This window comes from Nipponia nippon, unplaced genomic scaffold (assembly GCF_047370975.1).
Source record: "Nipponia nippon isolate SJK-2023a ecotype South Korea unplaced genomic scaffold, ASM4737097v1 scaffold_3, whole genome shotgun sequence".
NCBI lineage: Eukaryota > Metazoa > Chordata > Aves > Pelecaniformes > Threskiornithidae > Nipponia > Nipponia nippon.
The window spans coordinates 281,672-303,688 of NW_028262347.1; the positions used below are offsets into that span (position 1 = coordinate 281,672).

The following is a 22,017-nucleotide window of genomic DNA, read 5'->3' on the forward strand; positions in this document are numbered from 1 at the left end:
CGGGCGCCGCCACGGGGGGCTCGGAGCGGAGCGGAGCGTGGGAGGGCAGCGCTGTACCCCGTGCCGAGCGCCAGTGTCGGCGGGCCTCCCCGGGCGGCGGCGCCATGGGGCCGCGGAGCCGGGGCCTGCCCTGGGCCCTGGTGCTGCTGGCCTTGCGCGGAGCGGCCGGCGCCCGCCCCAGCTTCGTCCTGTTGCTGGCGGACGACCTGGGCTTCGGGGACCTGGGGAGCTACGGGCACCCGTCTTCTGGCACGCCCCACCTGGACCGGATGGCTTCCCGAGGGCTGCGGTTCACCAGCTTCTACAGCAGCTCCCCGGTGTGCAGCCCGTCCCGGTACGTCCCCGCTGCTCCCGCCCCGCTGGCTGGCGACTGCTGCAGGGCCCCGGGGCGGGGATGGAGGAAGCGTCGAGACAGGGCTTGGCACCCAGCTAGGGAGTTGCAGTGCTGGGAGGAGCGGGTGGTTGATAAGCCTGCCGTGCCCCAGGAGGCCCACAGGTCTGGCTGCTCTATGAGGGGACCGATCGCGTGTCCCAGCAGACAGGGGAGGCGGCAGGTCCCGAGGAATGGGTCACCCTCTGTGGAGGTTGAGCACCGCAGCCTGTGCTGTGTCCGGTGTGACGCTTGTCTCCTCTCTCTCTCTTTGAACCCTCGCCTGTAGGGCAGCCCTGCTGACCGGCCGTTTCCAGATGCGCTCTGGGGTTTACCCCGGTGTGTTTGACCCAGACTCGCGGGGAGGCCTGCCGCTGTCTGAGGTCACCATTGCAGAGGTGCTGAAGGCTGAGGGCTATGCCACAGCCATGGTTGGCAAGTGGCATCTTGGCCTGGGGATTAATGGCTCCTTCCTGCCCATCCACCAGGGCTTTGACCACTTCTTGGGGGTGCCCTACTCCCATGACCAGGTGAGAGGCCTGTCAGGCCCTGAAGGGTGTCCTGGGGCTGGCTGGGGAGAGGGCCTGAGAGATGAAGCTTGCTTGAGAGCACATAGGCTGGGTTAGTGCTTGCCTGGGTGTGGGTGGCTGCAGGCCAGGGAGATGGATGCTGGTGGGGAAAGCCCACCTCTCAGGTGCTCATATGATAGGGCAGTTTTGCAGAACGTGGGTGGCAGTTGTGCATGGGGACATTTGCCCTTTGTCAAGGGAGGGAGGGTCAGCTTCTGGACTATAAAGAAACATCTGAATTGCTGCCAGGAGAAAATGATGTTGGGGCAGCATGATCCGTGGACAGTTCTAGGGTGGGCACAGACCCCTGGGCTTCTGGGAGTGGCTGCCCAAAGGGTGCCTGTAGGCCCTGGTGATGGGCCACTGTGACACTCTTTGCTCCTCTCCCCTTACTGTCCTGCAATACATGTAAAAGACAAAGTGTTATTTGTTCTCTCCAGGGCCCCTGCCAGAATCTCACCTGCTTCCCACCCGACATCAAGTGTTTTGGGACTTGTGACCAAGGCTTAGTGCCAGTCCCGCTGCTCTGGAACCAGAGCATCGTGCAGCAGCCGGTCTCTTTCCCTGATCTGGTGCCACTCTACAACAAATTCTCCCGGGACTTCATCGCTGACTGTGCGCGACGAGGCCTCCCCTTCCTGCTCTACTATGCCTCCCACGTAGGAGAGGGGGAGGGCTGCTCTGGGCCCAAGGGTGGGGAAGGGAGCCTTTGTCCTGTGGGGAGAGCAGGGAAGCGTCTCAGCTCCTGCAGCCCTAGGACTGTGCTGAGCAGTCAATATCCCTGGACGACTTGGGGTTGCTGTTCCCACACCCAGGTCTTGTGGCAGCACTGTTCTGATAATATTCTTGGGCTGCTTCTTTCTGGAGCTTTGCCCACTTCTCCGGGCCAGGAGTCCACCTGGGAAAATTTCCCACTCGGGGGCTCCACATCCTGTCCTGGGGCTCAGCTCCTTTATGCCATTTCTGAGAGATGTTTCTGAAGCTTGGGGACAAGCCTCTTCTCATCTCATGGTGTATCTCCATGTCCTAGCTGGGGTGCTCACTGTCCCCGGGTGAACTGGGAACCAGATGCGGCTCTGGGAGTTTGTGTAGCAGTCTTCTCTGCCCTTTCTCCAGCATACACACTACCCCCAATTTGCAAGCCAGGAGTATGCAGGGCAGTCGCGGCGTGGGCCGTTTGGTGATGCACTCTTGGAGTTTGATGGCTCGGTGGGACAGCTGCTGCAGGCACTGCAGGAAAATGGTCTTGCAAACACAACCTTGATGTTTTTCACCTCTGACAATGGGTGAGTGGGCTCAGTAGCGGGGACTTCATCACTGGTAAGGTTCTTCTGCCATGGTATGGGGGAACTGGAATGAGGCATTGGTTGGCTGGGGCAAAAGGGATGTGATGTGGCATTGCCAGGTGACCTGAAGTGAGGCAAGAGGTGGGCGCTGCTCTGGAGACGAGCCAGTGCATGATCTGCTCCTTGTTCCTGTGACTCAGCTGTGCCTCTTCTTGTGGGCAGAAACCTCACAGGGTTCAGGCCAGGAGCGTGCAGCAGCCCAAATGTACCCCGGTTCCCTTCACGTGTGAGTGGCACTGGTCTCTGGTGCCCTGCTTAGGCATGTTGCCCACCTTGGCTTCTTCACCTGCCCCATGCCTCCTGCCTCACAAGGCTGAGAAGGATGGCAGTGTCACTTGCTGGTACCATGTCTCTCTTGTCATGGCCCTGTTGGCAGCATCAGGGAAGGGGTAGCATGAACATGTGAAACTGATGGTAGGTAGTTCTCTCTTACAGCCCTTCCACCATGAGAATGGCACGTGGAGGCAGCTCTGGCCTTCTGAAGTGTGGGAAGGGCACGACGTACGAAGGTGGTATGCGGGAACCAGCAGTGGCTTATTGGCCAGGCCGTATCACTCCAGGTGAGACTTGGCACTGCTTGTGCCTTTTGCGTGCTGATGTCAGCCAAGGCAGGGGTGTCATGGCAGCTCGGCTGCCCTGGGACACGCAGAGGGTGGGAGAGAAGTGAGGATGGCAGGGATGGGAGTGGGATCAGGTGCTTGAACCTTTCCTTATGCCTTGATGTGGTGGGTGACAGGAGTGACGCATGAGCTGGCAAGCACCCTGGACATCCTGCCAACCCTGGCTACCCTGGCTGGAGCAGCTCTTCCTAAAGTTGCCCTGGATGGCTATGACCTGAGTCCGGTGCTGTTTGGGTCAGGGAAGGTGAGTCCTGTGGGCTGGTTTGGCTGGCGTTGTGCAGGAAGGCTGGGTGTGGGGCTGGAGCTGTGTGCCTGGAGCTGGGTGCCTGATGAGTAGAACCAGCTGGCGGTCAGGAGATCCATGAGCTAGGACCTTTTGTCTGGCCTGGGTCATGCCGTGGAGTTCCTGGGCTTCCTCAGGCTGCTGAGCTCTAACACCTGCAGCATGTTGCCAAACCAAACCCCCGTGGCTGCAGTGGGTGGACAGAGCCCCAGTAGCTTTGAGTAGGAAGCAAACAGGATGCCGCTGCTCATCAGCTTCTCCCCTCTCCGGCCATGTTCTGGCTGTAGTATTGGGGCTCCTGTGTGACTTCCTGGGGTCTCTGCCTGGTCCGTTCCAGGCTCTTCTTCAGCCTTGTGGCTGCACAGGTGAGCTTAGCTCTGCTGCTTCCCACAGAGTCCCCGTCAGACAATGTTCTTCTACCCGCCGTCTCCCGATCCGCTGCATGGCCCCTTCGCTGTCAGGCTTGGGAAGTACAAGGCCCATTACTTCACAAAAGGTTAGTGCTGCCTCTTCTCTGCGTGGGTGTCGTAGATGGAGTGAGAGTGCACTTGTAGGAGCAACATGTTTATTGATGACAGGGTTTGATAGTAAACAGAACAGTGGTTTAACGAGATTCGATGGCATGGTACACTTGATTATTTACTGCATAGGGGACAGGGTCAGACAGGACTGTCAGGGAGACCCTCCCGTTGAGTCATGAGGTTCAGAGAGGACCCCCTTGCTTTCTAAACTCCTTCTCAAAGAGGAGTCTGGGTGCAGCTGGATCCAATCCTAGTCCCAGACTTGGTCAATGGCTTATGTCTAAAGGATTATATATGCACAATCAATCCTTTATATCACTTAGCTAAAATTTCAAAGTTTAGCATGCTATTAGTCACTTATCGAGGATCTGTTGCGGCAAGGAATCTCTCAACCTTGAGGAGTAACCTTGAGAGGCATCCCTACTCAAGGGGAGATCCTGGTGTGCAGCCCACTGCTGTGCAGGAGAGCTCACAGGGCTCTTGGGCTGCTCACTATTTATGTGGGTTAGATGATTAACTCAAAGTCATACTTACATACCAACTCCCTGTGTTAGTTTCTTCCAACTTTGCCTTGAGCCGGACATTGACCAGCACTGTGGTTAGGCGGACACGTTGCCGTAAATTAGCCCTTGGCTGTTGTGTTGTTATCTGTCTCCCCCAAATCCACTTTGAGCTGGATGCATCCATCACAACTGCCTCTGGTGATTATCGCTTGAGCAGGGTTATGGGAAAAGGTCAAGTGTAGGGGGGGAGGGCAGGAGGGTACAGGGGGAGCATACCACCACAGTGGGCAGCTTTGTGGAGTCCTGCGTGGCTTTGCTGTCCAAAGCTCAAAGAGAAGAAACTGAGCTACACCTGGGGGTTTCTTTTGCAGGTTCCTTTCACAGTGATACGACCCCAGACCAGGCCTGCCATGGGCTGACCCCGCTGACCCCTCACTTGCCCCCGCTGCTCTTTGACCTGGAGTCAGACCCAGCCGAGAACTATGATCTGCTGCAGAGCGGTGCAGGGCCGGAGCTTCTGCAAGTCCTGAAGGAGATCGAACTGCAGAAAGTCCTTTTTGAACAGCGCATGGAATTTGGGGAAAGCCAGATCAGGAAGGGCAGGGATCCCACGCTGCAGCCCTGCTGCGTACCAAACTGCACTCCTAAGCCCTCCTGCTGCCGCTGCTCCTAGCCTCTTGCTGCTCCATCCCCTTCAGCTGCTCCACTCTGGAACCCTATCCCAAACCCACCAGCCCCCTCGCCCCCAACTACCCAAGCTCAGCCTTAGAGCTACCCTGTGGGTTTGGCTCAGTGACACCTGACTGATGGCGTGCTGGGGTAGCAAACTGGGGGTTGGGGAGATTACTAACCCTGCTAGGAGTGCGGGTCAGTGCACCCTGTGCTCTGTGTTGGACGTTCAAGATGAGGCCTCTTGAAAGAAACCCTTGACTTGTTCAGGGAGGGACCATGATACAGCATCGTCTCCAGAGCCAGAACAGCTCCTTTCAAACCATGATCAAGGTGAAGCAAAGGGCATGCCCCAGTCTCCAGAGATCCCAGCGCAGCTGGAGGCACGCTGTGCACCCCTGGGCGGAAACTGAGCTGGGAGCTGCAGCACCATCACTTCCTAGGGGCCAAGAGCACAGCAAGAAGAGGATGGGATGGATGGTCCTGGCAGCTGCAGAGGCAGGACCTTGTGCAGCTAGTGCAGAGGGGACGTGCCTAGGTGGGAAGCAGCTTGTGATGGGTTGGCCTTGGCTGGATGCCGGGTGCCACCAAGCTGCTCTATCACTCCCCTCCTCAGCAGGACAGGGAGGGGAGGAAATGAGATGGAAAAAACCCTCATGGGTCAAGATAAAGGCAGTTTAATAAAATCAAAGGCAAAGGCCATGCACAGAAGCAAAAGGAAAACAAAGATTTTATACTCTTTCCCATCGTCAGGTGATGTCCAGCCACTTTCCGGGAAGCAGGGCTTCAGTATGTGTAGCAGTTGCTCCAGAAGGGAAGCGTCATAAATAACGAATGCCCCCACTTCCTCCTCCTTTCTCTTAGCTTTCGCTGCTGAGCAGATGTCATGGTATGGAATATCCCTTTGCTCAGTTTGGGTCAGCTGGCCTGGCTATGTCCCCTCCCAAGATTTTGCCTACCCCCGCCCTGCTGGGGAGGGGGAATGTTGGAGAGACAGCAGCATTGCTCAGCAGTAGCCAAAACACTGGTGTGTTATCACCACCTTTCTAGTTACCAATACAAAGCACAGCACTATGAGGGCTGCTGTGGGGAAAATTAACTCCATCCCAGTCAGACCCGATACACAGCCCAAGCACCTCCAAGTCCTTCACGACTCCAGGAGGTGGAGATGTGGCTGGTGGTTGGCAGGCCTGGTCCTCTTGTGAGGTCTGTGGGTGCTGGGGCTGATCAGCCAGGTGGACTGCAACCACATGCCAGCCCCATGACTGAAAGGGTCCCTCCTTTTGCTCGGGAGCTAGTCCAGCTTCAAGTTCACTAGCACACTGAACACGCACACAGCGGTCCCACCAGCAGCTGGCTGCGTGCACGCCAGCCAGGTATGCCTATGCATGCACTCTGTGTATGTGAACACTGTGCATTGCGCTCTGTGTTCAAGACGTGTGTACGGGTGTGCACACACTGTGGGTGTGCATTGCACCTTCTGTTTGTACCCCATGTGTCTCCACTGTGTGTGTGCGTGTGCGTGTGTGTGCACATGCACCCTGCGCGTGAATGCAGTGTATGTGTGCACACAGCATTTTTGTGCGTGCGCTCTGTGCGTGCTGTGCGTCTGTGTGTGCGTGCGCGTGTGTGCGTGCACGTTCTGCGCACGCCATATCCAGCCCATGTTCCTCCCAGAGAACATCTTCTCGCAGAAGAGCTGGAGCTGAATCGGGAGGACTCTCGCTCCCAGGAGGTTTCTCCCATCTCAGCCCAATGGATGCGACTGCTGTTCCCATGCACAGGTACCAGAGACTTTGTCTTCCAAAGAGCCAGATCCCATTCAAGACCACGCGCACACACCTCACTGGCATGAATGGCAAAACAGATTAACACGGATAGAGCAGTCCCTTTACCAGCACCCGCTTAACACAAACAGCACAACCCAGTCCTTGTCTGCCTCTCCAGCTGATCGGTACGGATGTTCAGCAGTGAAAGGTACACACCCATCGCTCCGAGATCCGCAAGCACAGCATGCTCACGGGGCCCTTAAACATTAGCGTGGGAATTAAGTTCAGTTAAAATCCGTGGCTGGCCGTCAAGCTACTTACCCAGTAACTGGCACAGACCTGGGGTCTTTCCAGCTCGGTATCTCCTTTTGCTCGTGAGCTAGTCCAGCTTCAAGTTCACTAGCCAACGGCACGCGCCCACAGCGCTCCCACCAGCAGCTGCCCCCAGACACTCGGTGTTTCCAGCTGCTGGGTCCCTATGGCCTGTGTTCCCTTCTGCCGTTGCTGGCAGCCAGGCCTCTGGAGCCACCTCCCCACCGGGCACAGAGGGGGCCACACAGAAGAGGACTTGGAATCGCTCTGAAAAGAGAGGTAGGAAGGGCCGTGGTGATGAGGTGCAGGGCTCCGTCAAACAAGCAAACCACCCAGCAGTTTGCTTATGTGTGACTGGCTCCTTGATCCCCCCTTGTCTCCGTTTTCCATGCTTGTACATCCCCCTCCTCTTCCTTGACGCCTCCCTTTCTCTGCCCTTGTCTCCACCCAAACAAGGGACCTTCCCCGGGTTATTTGTTCCCCCTTGCTCCCAGGTTTGCCCCATCTGTGAACAGAGCTGGTGTTTCAGGTGCCGTTAGCTGGGTCATCTTGGCCTTCCGTGGCGTGACTGATGCGGTTTCCTGGGTACTGCTGTCCCTGCCAGATTCCTCTCCCGAAATGACCCCAACTCTTCCTTCAGTGATCTGTGAAGTGTGGCCACCTCTCACATCAGTCCCCTGTAACTACCCATGAACCTGTCTCTTCCTCATGGCACTCTAACTCCTGCCCGCTTCTCACTCTGTTTACTATCGACAGCAATTGCTCTTGTCATGCTCAGCAGTTTCCCACAGTCTGTTCAGTTAGCTAAGGCTTGCGCCAGGCCTTAATCATCAGCTTGCATGCCTTAATGCATACCCCCGAAGTTGTCTGCACATCACATAATTTTTTCCTATCGTCTTTCTAGGCTCAGTGTGCCAGTCTTCTCCATCCCACGCTCTGAGCACCCTCCTCTCTGAGCGGGCACGGTTTCAGCCCCGCTGAGTGACTCTTTCCCTTTGTGCCCTCCTGTCTGCCTGCAGCCTCATTTTGCAGGTGCCGGGCATGGAAGTCCTCGCCTTGCACAGGAGACTGAATTGGACTGAAGCACGGTTAGCTGTGAAAAACATCAACTTTATTTCAAGAACTAAGTCAGCTTCAGGACTTGTGTGCACTCGGAGGAGAGAGGGCAGGACAGAGCAGGCCTTTGGATCAGCAGGCGTTGCCGCAGAAGGAAGTGGTCGTGGTACTCTGCAGCCTGCACTGGATCCCGTTGATGCTGCTGCTCAAGCCTTTTTTCCCCTCAGGACCTGCAGGAGCTCCTGCAGCAGATTAAAGAATTCCACCAGCTTCTGGCGTGGAAATGGGCAGGGTGTAAAGCTGCCCGACTGCGTTGGTATTGGCGTTGGCCTCTGAACGGGGGTTGAGGTGAAGGCTGGCTGTGGCGCTGGAGTGGCCGTGACTGCTGGGCGCAGTCCCATCTGTACCAGGATCCAGTCGTAAAAGTGCTGAGTGGAGGTGTAGACCCCGGGCTGTTTTGCTCTCGCACAGCCTGTCCCCCAGCTGGTCACTCCAACAAGCCAGAAGTAGTCAGCGTTGTTATCTTTGCACACGAGAGGCCCACCGCTGTCGCCCTGCAGCGGGGAGAGAGCATTAAGGTGGCACTGGGGGGCCACTGTCGGCGCTCCGGCTGGCTCCTTCTCTCTCACAGCACCTGCCAGAGCTGTGTTCACTGCACAGAACGGCTCTGCTCAGCTGCTGCAGCCTCCAGAGCCTTTCCTAGGAAGGGGTCGTGGGCCTGTAAGGTAGAGCTCGCTCTCTCCTAGCCGCACAGTGGTCCTGGATGTGGGGAAGAGGGGTGTTGCAGGGCTGGGACCTGGTCGTATGGGCTGCCAAGAGCGCTGGATGGGCTTTCTGGGCAGAGTCTCCGGCCTCTGGGACAAGTGGGGCACAGGCAAGGACCTGCAGATGGGGGAGGTGAGCCCCAGCAGCAGTGGGGACCCAGGGGCGGGAGGGTGACTTGCCAGGCAAAGCCCGCGCCGGGGGTCTGCTGGGGCGGTTGTGACAGGGCTGTCTGTGGTGCTGGGAGCTGACTTGTAGCACGCCCCTACCTGGCAGGTGTCGATGCCACCCTGCGGATAGCCAGCACACAAGTTGTGGCTGTGGATGGCCCCTCTGTACCACCGGCTGCTGTTACAGAGGTTGACATCAATGAGGCGGACCTTGGCCTCCTGCAGGACATCCGTTGCTCCTCCAGCTGTGACACAGAAAGGAATTCAACACCCAGGAGCTCGTTGCCAGTTCTCCTCCCCAGCCCATCTCCCCAGCGTGCCAAGCTTGCACTCAGGACGCGAGCGCTTTTTGGGAACTCACATCTTGCGGTCGTGGAGCCCCAACCACTGACGTAGCAGGCTGTCAACTGTGACACTCTCAGCGAGGCGTCGGGCACACAGGCAAGCTGTACGTAGGGGCTGCACTGGGCAGGCTGGTCCAGTTCCAGCAAAGCAATGTCATTCCTCTGCGAGATATTACTGTAGTGTTCGTGAACCAGGAGCCGCTTAATATTGCGCACTTGGACCTCAGGGCCCACCTGGGTCAGCTGGGTGGCCCCGATCACCACGCGCCACATGGCGATGCGCCTGGAAGGCAGATGGAGAGAGGGGTCAGGGGGAGCGGAGCCGTGTGCTGCAGCAGCCCAGCAGTTCCCTGCCTTCCGCCTCACAGGGGAGAGAGGGCAGCAGCGCTACGGAGGGTGCGACTGCCCTCGCGTGCCTTAGGCGCAAGGGATGTCGGGCTGGCAGCTGCTAGGAAGCAGTGGCACGAGCCCAGCCTTCTCCTGAGCAGTCTCTCAGCTGGGCTCGGGAGTGCCCAGGCACTGGGCGTGCTGCAGGGAAACGGGATGGGAGTAGCGCGTGGTGGCGCAGGCAGGGTACCTGCCGGTGTTGTGGGGATATCCCTGGTCCCCGGTCCTCCTTACCTGGCCTTGATGAAGCAGTGGGCTGCTGTGAGGACCCACTGCGGGCTGATGAGGGACCCGCCGCAGATATGGCCCGTGCCTGCTACCCAGGGATCCTGGATGCTGACGATCCAGGGCCAGGCCCCTGGCTGGGCATCTCTGCCCCCCACGACGCGCGACATGCCGTAGTGAGCAGCCATGGGCCGGAGCCCGCAGGTCCCTCTGCAACCAGAAACTCCTTACTGTCCTGCTCGACGGCTTGCTGCTGTTGAGGCTGAAGGTCAGCCGTCTTCCCTCCCCACAAGGCGCTGCATGGACAGCAGGGCCAGGGAACCCCATGGGGCGTGCGTCCGTCCGCCCCTGTTTCTGCTTGAGCCCCACAGACGAGTTGTGCCAGCAGCCTGGCTGCTGGCAGGGAACTGAGGCTCCCACACGGGGTTGGGGAAGCTGTGGCGTGGCCACGGAGGACAAGCGGGCACCCTCCAGTGAACCCCATAAGGGTTGCCCAAGCTCCCTCCCCGAGCCTCGGGCCACTTACCCACAGCTGTCCCATGTGGCGTGCACAGGCCAGCACATGGCCAGCAGGACGAGGAGGGGGAGCAAATTCATCGCTGCCAGCAGCACGTGGCAACTGCAAGAACCGGGGGCTCGTCACCACCAGTGCAGCGGCCGACGTAGTGCCCACGTATTCACGTTGCCCACGGTGCCCTTGGCCCCGGGCTGATGTCACAGAGCCGCTGGTTCCGGGTGCTGGCCACGGTGGCCTCTCGGGGTGGGGGGCAACGTGGGGGTTCCAAGCAGGAGGGGGGCAGAAGCTGGGATTGGACACCCCCGACGGACACCCCCGACGGACACCCGCCGAATGCTCTGCTTGCGGGATGAGGGCGTGCGGGTCCCGTGGCAGGCAGCAGCACCTGGCTCTGAGCACTGCCTGCTAACACTTAGCAGGGAAAAAATCAAGTGGGGCATCCCAGCCTCTCTGGGAAGTTCACTGCCACCCTGCTCTCTGCAGCTGTTTCCCAGCAGGTCCTTCCCAAAAAACATACACCAGAGAATGTAACTACTACAGGCAGTATGCACATGCTTGGGTGTTGAAGCGCCAGTCTGGTTACAGCCGCAGCACGCAAGCAGTGATGTGCGAGTGGGATGAGTCCAGCGTACCCATGTGTTGCACCCTCTAAGTATGTGCACGCCTGGGTGCACGCATGCTGGCATTGCACCGAAATCGGGAATAAACCTCTTAACACCAACGTAGCATTAAGAAGCAGGCATTCTCTTTATTACAGCACGGGATACACGGGGGATCGTTCCACCTAACGTGCATACCGTCATACAAAACTACAGCATATTTATCGGGTTACATGATCAGTATAAACCCGCCTAAATTTACACTTATCGGCTGGTGATTAACATTTCATACACTATTGGTTTGCTGTACTTAAATTAGCCTCGCTTGCTATGTAAATTAGCACGCGTGCCCCTTTCAGGTGGTGGGGCAAGTCTTTTCGGTCCTGAGTTGAGTCGGCGGTCGCGATCTCCCCTCGCCACGTTTACCTTTCACCCACTTTCTGCAGTTTGATCAAACTTCACGCTTCTCTGGCCACCGTCCGGTCTTTGGTGCCGAGATGCTCCCTTTTATCGGTCTTTTATCTAGCCTTCTTCAAGGCTGGAGCCGTTAGTTTTCCACAGTTTGCTACTTATGCAAACGCTTTCATATCTTTTAACTGCCTCCCAAATTCCTTTCCCAAGGCACAAGGCGTTAGTAGTTTTGCTAATTGGAAAATGACTGTTTCTCCTTAGCTTTAGAAACTATTTACAATTATTTACTATTTCACTAGCCAACGGCACGCGCCCACAGCGCTCCCACCAGCAGCTGCCCCCAGACACTCGGTGTTTCCAGCTGCTGGGTCCCTATGGCCTGTGTTCCCTTCTGCCGTTGCTGGCAGCCAGGCCTCTGGAGCCACCTCCCCACCGGGCACAGAGGGGGCCACACAGAAGAGGACTTGGAATCGCTCTCAAAAAGAAGGTAGGAAGGGCCGTGGTGATGAGGTGCAGGGCTCCGTCAAACAAGCAAACCACCCAGCAGTTTGCTTATGTGTGACTGGCTCCTTGATCCCCCCTTGTCTCCGTTTTCCATGCTTGTACATCCCCCTCCTCTTCCTTGACGCCTCCCTTTCTCTGCCCTTGTCTCCACCCAAACAAGGGACCTTCCCCGGGTTATTTGTTCCCCCTTGCTCCCAGGTTTGCCCCATCTGTGAACAGAGCTGGTGTTTCAGGTGCCGTTAGCTGGGTCATCTTGGCCTTCCGTGGCGTGACTGATGCGGTTTCCTGGGTACTGCTGTCCCTGCCAGATTCCTCTCCCGAAATGACCCCAACTCTTCCTTCAGTGATCTGTGAAGTGTGGCCACCTCTCACATCAGTCCCCTGTAACTACCCATGAACCTGTCTCTTCCTCATGGCACTCTAACTCCTGCCCGCTTCTCACTCTGTTTACTATCGACAGCAATTGCTCTTGTCATGCTCAGCAGTTTCCCACAGTCTGTTCAGTTAGCTAAGGCTTGCGCCAGGCCTTAATCATCAGCTTGCATGCCTTAATGCATACCCCCGAAGTTGTCTGCACATCACATAATTTTTTCCTATCGTCTTTCTAGGCTCAGTGTGCCAGTCTTCTCCATCCCACGCTCTGAGCACCCTCCTCTCTGAGCGGGCACGGTTTCAGCCCCGCTGAGTGACTCTTTCCCTTTGTGCCCTCCTGTCTGCCTGCAGCCTCATTTTGCAGGTGCCGGGCATGGAAGTCCTCGCCTTGCACAGGAGACTGAATTGGACTGAAGCACGGTTAGCTGTGAAAAACATCAACTTTATTTCAAGAACTAAGTCAGCTTCAGGACTTGTGTGCACTCGGAGGAGAGAGGGCAGGACAGAGCAGGCCTTTGGATCAGCAGGCGTTGCCGCAGAAGGAAGTGGTCGTGGTACTCTGCAGCCTGCACTGGATCCCGTTGATGCTGCTGCTCAAGCCTTTTTTCCCCTCAGGACCTGCAGGAGCTCCTGCAGCAGATTAAAGAATTCCACCAGCTTCTGGCGTGGAAATGGGCAGGGTGTAAAGCTGCCCGACTGCGTTGGTATTGGCGTTGGCCTCTGAACGGGGGTTGAGGTGAAGGCTGGCTGTGGCGCTGGAGTGGCCGTGACTGCTGGGCGCAGTCCCATCTGTACCAGGATCCAGTCGTAAAAGTGCTGAGTGGAGGTGTAGACCCCGGGCTGTTTTGCTCTCGCACAGCCTGTCCCCCAGCTGGTCACTCCAACAAGCCAGAAGTAGTCAGCGTTGTTATCTTTGCACACGAGAGGCCCACCGCTGTCGCCCTGCAGCGGGGAGAGAGCATTAAGGTGGCACTGGGGGGCCACTGTCGGCGCTCCGGCTGGCTCCTTCTCTCTCACAGCACCTGCCAGAGCTGTGTTCACTGCACAGAACGGCTCTGCTCAGCTGCTGCAGCCTCCAGAGCCTTTCCTAGGAAGGGGTCGTGGGCCTGTAAGGTAGAGCTCGCTCTCTCCTAGCCGCACAGTGGTCCTGGATGTGGGGAAGAGGGGTGTTGCAGGGCTGGGACCTGGTCGTATGGGCTGCCAAGAGCGCTGGATGGGCTTTCTGGGCAGAGTCTCCGGCCTCTGGGACAAGTGGGGCACAGGCAAGGACCTGCAGATGGGGGAGGTGAGCCCCAGCAGCAGTGGGGACCCAGGGGCGGGAGGGTGACTTGCCAGGCAAAGCCCGCGCCGGGGGTCTGCTGGGGCGGTTGTGACAGGGCTGTCTGTGGTGCTGGGAGCTGACTTGTAGCACGCCCCTACCTGGCAGGTGTCGATGCCACCCTGCGGATAGCCAGCACACAAGTTGTGGCTGTGGATGGCCCCTCTGTACCACCGGCTGCTGTTACAGAGGTTGACATCAATGAGGCGGACCTTGGCCTCCTGCAGGACATCCGTTGCTCCTCCAGCTGTGACACAGAAAGGAATTCAACACCCAGGAGCTCGTTGCCAGTTCTCCTCCCCAGCCCATCTCCCCAGCGTGCCAAGCTTGCACTCAGGACGCGAGCGCTTTTTGGGAACTCACATCTTGCGGTCGTGGAGCCCCAACCACTGACGTAGCAGGCTGTCAACTGTGACACTCTCAGCGAGGCGTCGGGCACACAGGCAAGCTGTACGTAGGGGCTGCACTGGGCAGGCTGGTCCAGTTCCAGCAAAGCAATGTCATTCCTCTGCGAGATATTACTGTAGTGTTCGTGAACCAGGAGCCGCTTAATATTGCGCACTTGGACCTCAGGGCCCAGCTGGGTCAGCTGGGTGGCCCCGATCACCACGCGCCACATGGCGATGCGCCTGGAAGGCAGATGGAGAGAGGGGTCAGGGGGAGCGGAGCCGTGTGCTGCAGCAGCCCAGCAGTTCCCTGCCTTCCGCCTCACAGGGGAGAGAGGGCAGCAGCGCTACGGAGGGTGCGACTGCCCTCGCGTGCCTTAGGCGCAAGGGATGTCGGGCTGGCAGCTGCTAGGAAGCAGTGGCACGAGCCCAGCCTTCTCCTGAGCAGTCTCTCAGCTGGGCTCGGGAGTGCCCAGGCACTGGGCGTGCTGCAGGGAAACGGGATGGGAGTAGCGCGTGGTGGCGCAGGCAGGGTACCTGCCGGTGTTGTGGGGATATCCCTGGTCCCCGGTCCTCCTTACCTGGCCTTGATGAAGCAGTGGGCTGCTGTGAGGACCCACTGCGGGCTGATGAGGGACCCGCCGCAGATATGGCCCGTGCCTGCTACCCAGGGATCCTGGATGCTGACGATCCAGGGCCAGGCCCCTGGCTGGGCATCTCTGCCCCCCACGACGCGCGACATGCCGTAGTGAGCAGCCATGGGCCGGAGCCCGCAGGTCCCTCTGCAACCAGAAACTCCTTACTGTCCTGCTCGACGGCTTGCTGCTGTTGAGGCTGAAGGTCAGCCGTCTTCCCTCCCCACAAGGCGCTGCATGGACAGCAGGGCCAGGGAACCCCATGGGGCGTGCGTCCGTCCGCCCCTGTTTCTGCTTGAGCCCCACAGACGAGTTGTGCCAGCAGCCTGGCTGCTGGCAGGGAACTGAGGCTCCCACACGGGGTTGGGGAAGCTGTGGCGTGGCCACGGAGGACAAGCGGGCACCCTCCAGTGAACCCCATAAGGGTTGCCCAAGCTCCCTCCCCGAGCCTCGGGCCACTTACCCACAGCTGTCCCATGTGGCGTGCACAGGCCAGCACATGGCCAGCAGGACGAGGAGGGGGAGCAAATTCATCGCTGCCAGCAGCACGTGGCAACTGCAAGAACCGGGGGCTCGTCACCACCAGTGCAGCGGCCGACGTAGTGCCCACGTATTCACGTTGCCCACGGTGCCCTTGGCCCCGGGCTGATGTCACAGAGCCGCTGGTTCCGGGTGCTGGCCACGGTGGCCTCTCGGGGTGGGGGGCAACGTGGGGGTTCCAAGCAGGAGGGGGGCAGAAGCTGGGATTGGACACCCCCGACGGACACCCCCGACGGACACCCGCCGAATGCTCTGCTTGCGGGATGAGGGCGTGCGGGTCCCGTGGCAGGCAGCAGCACCTGGCTCTGAGCACTGCCTGCTAACACTTAGCAGGGAAAAAATCAAGTGGGGCATCCCAGCCTCTCTGGGAAGTTCACTGCCACCCTGCTCTCTGCAGCTGTTTCCCAGCAGGTCCTTCCCAAAAAACATACACCAGAGAATGTAACTACTACAGGCAGTATGCACATGCTTGGGTGTTGAAGCGCCAGTCTGGTTACAGCCGCAGCACGCAAGCAGTGATGTGCGAGTGGGATGAGTCCAGCGTACCCATGTGTTGCACCCTCTAAGTATGTGCACGCCTGGGTGCACGCATGCTGGCATTGCACCGAAATCGGGAATAAACCTCTTAACACCAACGTAGCATTAAGAAGCAGGCATTCTCTTTATTACAGCACGGGATACACGGGGGATCGTTCCACCTAACGTGCATACCGTCATACAAAACTACAGCATATTTATCGGGTTACATGATCAGTATAAACCCGCCTAAATTTACACTTATCGGCTGGTGATTAACATTTCATACACTATTGGTTTGCTGTACTTAAATTAGCCTCGCTTGCTATGTAAATTAGCACGCGTGCCCCTTTCAGGTGGGGGGGCAAGTCTTTTCGGTCCTGAGTTGAGTCGGCGGTCGCGATCTCCCCTCGCCACGTTTACCTTTCACCCACTTTCTGCAGTTTGATCAAACTTCACGCTTCTCTGGCCACCGTCCGGTCTTTGGTGCCGAGATGCTCCCTTTTATCGGTCTTTTATCTAGCCTTCTTCAAGGCTGGAGCCGTTAGTTTTCCACAGTTTGCTACTTATGCAAACGCTTTCATATCTTTTAACTGCCTCCCAAATTCCTTTCCCAAGGCACAAGGCGTTAGTAGTTTTGCTAATTGGAAAATGACTGTTTCTCCTTAGCTTTAGAAACTATTTACAATTATTTACTATTTCACTAGCCAACGGCACGCGCCCACAGCGCTCCCACCAGCAGCTGCCCCCAGACACTCGGTGTTTCCAGCTGCTGGGTCCCTATGGCCTGTGTTCCCTTCTGCCGTTGCTGGCAGCCAGGCCTCTGGAGCCACCTCCCCACCGGGCACAGAGGGGGCCACACAGAAGAGGACTTGGAATCGCTCTCAAAAAGAAGGTAGGAAGGGCCGTGGTGATGAGGTGCAGGGCTCCGTCAAACAAGCAAACCACCCAGCAGTTTGCTTATGTGTGACTGGCTCCTTGATCCCCCCTTGTCTCCGTTTTCCATGCTTGTACATCCCCCTCCTCTTCCTTGACGCCTCCCTTTCTCTGCCCTTGTCTCCACCCAAACAAGGGACCTTCCCCGGGTTATTTGTTCCCCCTTGCTCCCAGGTTTGCCCCATCTGTGAACAGAGCTGGTGTTTCAGGTGCCGTTAGCTGGGTCATCTTGGCCTTCCGTGGCGTGACTGATGCGGTTTCCTGGGTACTGCTGTCCCTGCCAGATTCCTCTCCCGAAATGACCCCAACTCTTCCTTCAGTGATCTGTGAAGTGTGGCCACCTCTCACATCAATCCCCCTTAACCACCTGCAAAATCTGGTGTGGGAATAGCAGGGTATCCACAGAAGACAAGTTGTCTTCTCTAAAGCCTTCTCCTGTCTGCTCTAAGCAGATACGGGGCACCACCTTCAGGTCCATTTTCAAAAAACAAAGCAGCCTTGAGTCCAGTTTGTTTGGGGCCCCGTTCTGGTGCCTGTGAAACCATGCGACGCCTCAAGGGCCTTGAGAGCAGCTGTTCCACTTTCAGACAGAGCTGCCCTGTCATCCTAGGGACGAGGTTGCGCACTCAGCTGTGTGCCTTAGGTCTAGCCCCACGAGCAGGGACAGGAGCTGGACTCGATAATCCTTGTGGGTCCCTTTGAACTCAGGACGTTCTGTGATTCTAAGCCAGGATGGCAGCAGGAAGCTCCCGCACCTTTCACAAGCTTTGAGGCTGCCATCCTTCAAGCCACTGCTCTCCACCCTCCCGGGACCTAGCCCTGCTCAGCAAATGCAACGCACATGGCTGGCTCCTGCGTTTCTCCTGTGACTGCCCTGCACTCCAGCATGTGAGCAAGGCTCCACCGCACCCCTGTGGAAGGCAGACTGATACGAGGAGGCTGATACAGGATTTACCAAAGCCATAGGGAATGGTACGTGGGGCTGAGAGCAGGAGCATCCTTCTCTGTCTGGAGCTTAAAATGGCATGTCCACAGCCATGCATGCCAGGTGCCACAACTGCCCTTGTCAGTGTTGTCCCAGAACAGCACTGTAACTCACAGACAGCAAGGACACGAAGCCTGCCAGGGGGTGTTGCTGTGCCTGACAGAGCCAGCGTGGACTGTCCTGCACCTGCCTTTCACTGTGCTTTGGGCAGGACGGTTGACACTGCTTGGGTATGCCTGGCTTCTTTGGCTTGCACATCACTGCTTGCGTGCTGCGGCTGTAACCAGACTGGCGCTTCAACACCCAAGCATGTGCATACTGCCTGTAGTAGTTACATTCTCTGGTGTATGTTTTTTGGGAAGGACCTGCTGGGAAACAGCTGCAGAGAGCAGGGTGGCAGTGAACTTCCCAGAGAGGCTGGGATGCCCCACTTGATTTTTTCCCTGCTAAGTGTTAGCAGGCAGTGCTCAGAGCCAGGTGCTGCTGCCTGCCACGGGACCTGCACGCCCTCATCCCGCAAGCAGAGCATTCGGCGGGTGTCCGTCGGGGGTGTCCGTCGGGGGTGTCCAATCCCAGCTTCTGCCCCCCCTCCTGCTTGGAACCCCCCACGTTGCCCCCCCACCCCGAGAGGCCACCGTGGCCAGCACCCGGAACCAGCGGCTCTGTGACATCAGCCCGGGGCCAAGGGCACCGTGGGCAACGTGAATACGTGGGCACTACGTCGGCCGCTGCACTGGTGGTGACGAGCCCCCGGTTCTTGCAGTTGCCACGTGCTGCTGGCAGCGATGAATTTGCTCCCCCTCCTCGTCCTGCTGGCCATGTGCTGGCCTGTGCACGCCACATGGGACAGCTGTGGGTAAGTGGCCTGAGGCTCGGGGAGGGAGCTTGGGCAACCCTTATGGGGTTCACTGGAGGGTGCCCGCTTGTCCTCCGTGGCCACGCCACAGCTTCCCCAACCCCGTGTGGGAGCCTCAGTTCCCTGCCAGCAGCCAGGCTGCTGGCACAACTCGTCTGTGGGGCTCAAGCAGAAACAGGGGCGGACGGACGCACGCCCCATGGGGTTCCCTGGCCCTGCTGTCCATGCAGCGCCTTGTGGGGAGGGAAGACGGCTGACCTTCAGCCTCAACAGCAGCAAGCCGTCGAGCAGGACAGTAAGGAGTTTCTGGTTGCAGAGGGACCTGCGGGCTCCGGCCCATGGCTGCTCACTACGGCATGTCGCGCGTCGTGGGGGGCAGAGATGCCCAGCCAGGGGCCTGGCCCTGGATCGTCAGCATCCAGGATCCCTGGGTAGCAGGCACGGGCCATATCTGCGGCGGGTCCCTCATCAGCCCGCAGTGGGTCCTCACAGCAGCCCACTGCTTCATCAAGGCCAGGTAAGGAGGACCGGGGACCAGGGATATCCCCACAACACCGGCAGGTACCCTGCCTGCGCCACCACGCGCTACTCCCATCCCGTTTCCCTGCAGCACGCCCAGTGCCTGGGCACTCCCGAGCCCAGCTGAGAGACTGCTCAGGAGAAGGCTGGGCTCGTGCCACTGCTTCCTAGCAGCTGCCAGCCCGACATCCCTTGCGCCTAAGGCACGCGAGGGCAGTCGCACCCTCCGTAGCGCTGCTGCCCTCTCTCCCCTGTGAGGCGGAAGGCAGGGAACTGCTGGGCTGCTGCAGCACACGGCTCCGCTCCCCCTGACCCCTCTCTCCATCTGCCTTCCAGGCGCATCGCCATGTGGCGCGTGGTGATCGGGGCCACCCAGCTGACCCAGCTGGGCCCTGAGGTCCAAGTGCGCAATATTAAGCGGCTCCTGGTTCACGAACACTACAGTAATATCTCGCAGAGGAATGACATTGCTTTGCTGGAACTGGACCAGCCTGCCCAGTGCAGCCCCTACGTACAGCTTGCCTGTGTGCCCGACGCCTCGCTGAGAGTGTCACAGTTGACAGCCTGCTACGTCAGTGGTTGGGGCTCCACGACCGCAAGATGTGAGTTTCCAAAAAGCGCTCGCGTCCTGAGTGCAAGCTTGGCACGCTGGGGAGATGGGCTGGGGAGGAGAACTGGCAACGAGCTCCTGGGTGTTGAATTCCTTTCTGTGTCACAGCTGGAGGAGCAACGGATGTCCTGCAGGAGGCCAAGGTCCGCCTCATTGATGTCAACCTCTGTAACAGCAGCCGGTGGTACAGAGGGGCCATCCACAGCCACAACTTGTGTGCTGGCTATCCGCAGGGTGGCATCGACACCTGCCAGGTAGGGGCGTGCTACAAGTCAGCTCCCAGCACCACAGACAGCCCTGTCACAACCGCCCCAGCAGACCCCCGGCGCGGGCTTTGCCTGGCAAGTCACCCTCCCGCCCCTGGGTCCCCACTGCTGCTGGGGCTCACCTCCCCCATCTGCAGGTCCTTGCCTGTGCCCCACTTGTCCCAGAGGCCGGAGACTCTGCCCAGAAAGCCCATCCAGCGCTCTTGGCAGCCCATACGACCAGGTCCCAGCCCTGCAACACCCCTCTTCCCCACATCCAGGACCACTGTGCGGCTAGGAGAGAGCGAGCTCTACCTTACAGGCCCACGACCCCTTCCTAGGAAAGGCTCTGGAGGCTGCAGCAGCTGAGCAGAGCCGTTCTGTGCAGTGAACACAGCTCTGGCAGGTGCTGTGAGAGAGAAGGAGCCAGCCGGAGCGCCGACAGTGGCCCCCCAGTGCCACCTTAATGCTCTCTCCCCGCTGCAGGGCGACAGCGGTGGGCCTCTCGTGTGCAAAGATAACAACGCTGACTACTTCTGGCTTGTTGGAGTGACCAGCTGGGGGACAGGCTGTGCGAGAGCAAAACAGCCCGGGGTCTACACCTCCACTCAGCACTTTTACGACTGGATCCTGGTACAGATGGGACTGCGCCCAGCAGTCACGGCCACTCCAGCGCCACAGCCAGCCTTCACCTCAACCCCCGTTCAGAGGCCAACGCCAATACCAACGCAGTCGGGCAGCTTTACACCCTGCCCATTTCCACGCCAGAAGCTGGTGGAATTCTTTAATCTGCTGCAGGAGCTCCTGCAGGTCCTGAGGGGAAAAAAGGCTTGAGCAGCAGCATCAACGGGATCCAGTGCAGGCTGCAGAGTACCACGACCACTTCCTTCTGCGGCAACGCCTGCTGATCCAAAGGCCTGCTCTGTCCTGCCCTCTCTCCTCCGAGTGCACACAAGTCCTGAAGCTGACTTAGTTCTTGAAATAAAGTTGATGTTTTTCACAGCTAACCGTGCTTCAGTCCAATTCAGTCTCCTGTGCAAGGCGAGGACTTCCATGCCCGGCACCTGCAAAATGAGGCTGCAGGCAGACAGGAGGGCACAAAGGGAAAGAGTCACTCAGCGGGGCTGAAACCGTGCCCGCTCAGAGAGGAGGGTGCTCAGAGCGTGGGATGGAGAAGACTGGCACACTGAGCCTAGAAAGACGATAGGAAAAAATTATGTGATGTGCAGACAACTTCGGGGGTATGCATTAAGGCATGCAAGCTGATGATTAAGGCCTGGCGCAAGCCTTAGCTAACTGAACAGACTGTGGGAAACTGCTGAGCATGACAAGAGCAATTGCTGTCGATAGTAAACAGAGTGAGAAGCGGGCAGGAGTTAGAGTGCCATGAGGAAGAGACAGGTTCATGGGTAGTTACAGGGGACTGATGTGAGAGGTGGCCACACTTCACAGATCACTGAAGGAAGAGTTGGGGTCATTTCGGGAGAGGAATCTGGCAGGGACAGCAGTACCCAGGAAACCGCATCAGTCACGCCACGGAAGGCCAAGATGACCCAGCTAACGGCACCTGAAACACCAGCTCTGTTCACAGATGGGGCAAACCTGGGAGCAAGGGGGAACAAATAACCCGGGGAAGGTCCCTTGTTTGGGTGGAGACAAGGGCAGAGAAAGGGAGGCGTCAAGGAAGAGGAGGGGGATGTACAAGCATGGAAAACGGAGACAAGGGGGGATCAAGGAGCCAGTCACACATAAGCAAACTGCTGGGTGGTTTGCTTGTTTGACGGAGCCCTGCACCTCATCACCACGGCCCTTCCTACCTTCTTTTTGAGAGCGATTCCAAGTCCTCTTCTGTGTGGCCCCCTCTGTGCCCGGTGGGGAGGTGGCTCCAGAGGCCTGGCTGCCAGCAACGGCAGAAGGGAACACAGGCCATAGGGACCCAGCAGCTGGAAACACCGAGTGTCTGGGGGCAGCTGCTGGTGGGAGCGCTGTGGGCGCGTGCCGTTGGCTAGTGAAATAGTAAATAATTGTAAATAGTTTCTAAAGCTAAGGAGAAACAGTCATTTTCCAATTAGCAAAACTACTAACGCCTTGTGCCTTGGGAAAGGAATTTGGGAGGCAGTTAAAAGATATGAAAGCGTTTGCATAAGTAGCAAACTGTGGAA

General features: G+C 58.2%; 4 protein-coding genes across 7 annotated transcripts; 2 read left to right on the forward strand and 2 right to left on the reverse strand.

The window, feature by feature from the left end:
* Positions 1-103: 103 nt before the first annotated feature.
* Positions 104-8,287, forward strand: LOC148054436 (arylsulfatase A-like). Of its 4 annotated transcripts, XR_015706736.1 has the most exons (10): positions 105-334; positions 660-900; positions 1,380-1,598; positions 2,056-2,225; positions 2,721-2,845; positions 3,022-3,149; positions 3,582-3,684; positions 4,584-6,257; positions 6,559-6,665; positions 7,867-8,287. XR_015706736.1 is itself a non-coding variant. In XM_087767009.1 (8 exons), exons 1-8 carry the CDS (start codon positions 105-107, stop codon positions 4,883-4,885), a joined length of 1,518 nt encoding a protein of 505 aa, XP_087623135.1. In that variant the 5' UTR covers position 104; the 3' UTR covers positions 4,886-5,724. The 4 variants fall into 4 exon arrangements, 1 of the variants encoding a protein (XP_087623135.1); XR_015706735.1 differs by having other exon boundaries at positions 4,584-6,665; XR_015706737.1 differs by lacking the exon at positions 6,559-6,665.
* LOC148054437 (acrosin-like) lies at positions 8,052-10,663 on the reverse strand. The gene is made up of 2 exons (XM_087767010.1): positions 9,312-10,663; positions 8,052-9,195 (listed from the first exon to the last, which is right to left on the reverse strand). Exons 1-2 carry the CDS (start codon positions 9,565-9,567, stop codon positions 8,690-8,692), a joined length of 762 nt encoding a protein of 253 aa, XP_087623136.1. The 5' UTR covers positions 9,568-10,663; the 3' UTR covers positions 8,052-8,689.
* A 1,383-nt stretch (positions 10,664-12,046) lies between these two features.
* On the reverse strand, positions 12,047-15,342 carry LOC148054438 (acrosin-like). Its single transcript, XM_087766980.1, has 4 exons — positions 14,595-15,342; positions 13,991-14,256; positions 13,729-13,874; positions 12,047-13,251 (listed from the first exon to the last, which is right to left on the reverse strand). Exons 1-4 carry the CDS (start codon positions 14,771-14,773, stop codon positions 12,904-12,906), a joined length of 939 nt encoding a protein of 312 aa, XP_087623106.1. The 5' UTR covers positions 14,774-15,342; the 3' UTR covers positions 12,047-12,903.
* A 3,477-nt stretch (positions 15,343-18,819) lies between these two features.
* Positions 18,820-20,643, forward strand: LOC148054439 (acrosin-like). Its single transcript, XM_087763996.1, has 5 exons — positions 18,820-18,998; positions 19,337-19,602; positions 19,719-19,864; positions 20,342-20,351; positions 20,495-20,643. Exons 1-5 carry the CDS (start codon positions 18,820-18,822, stop codon positions 20,641-20,643), a joined length of 750 nt encoding a protein of 249 aa, XP_087620122.1.
* The last annotated feature ends 1,374 nt before the right edge of the window (positions 20,644-22,017 follow it).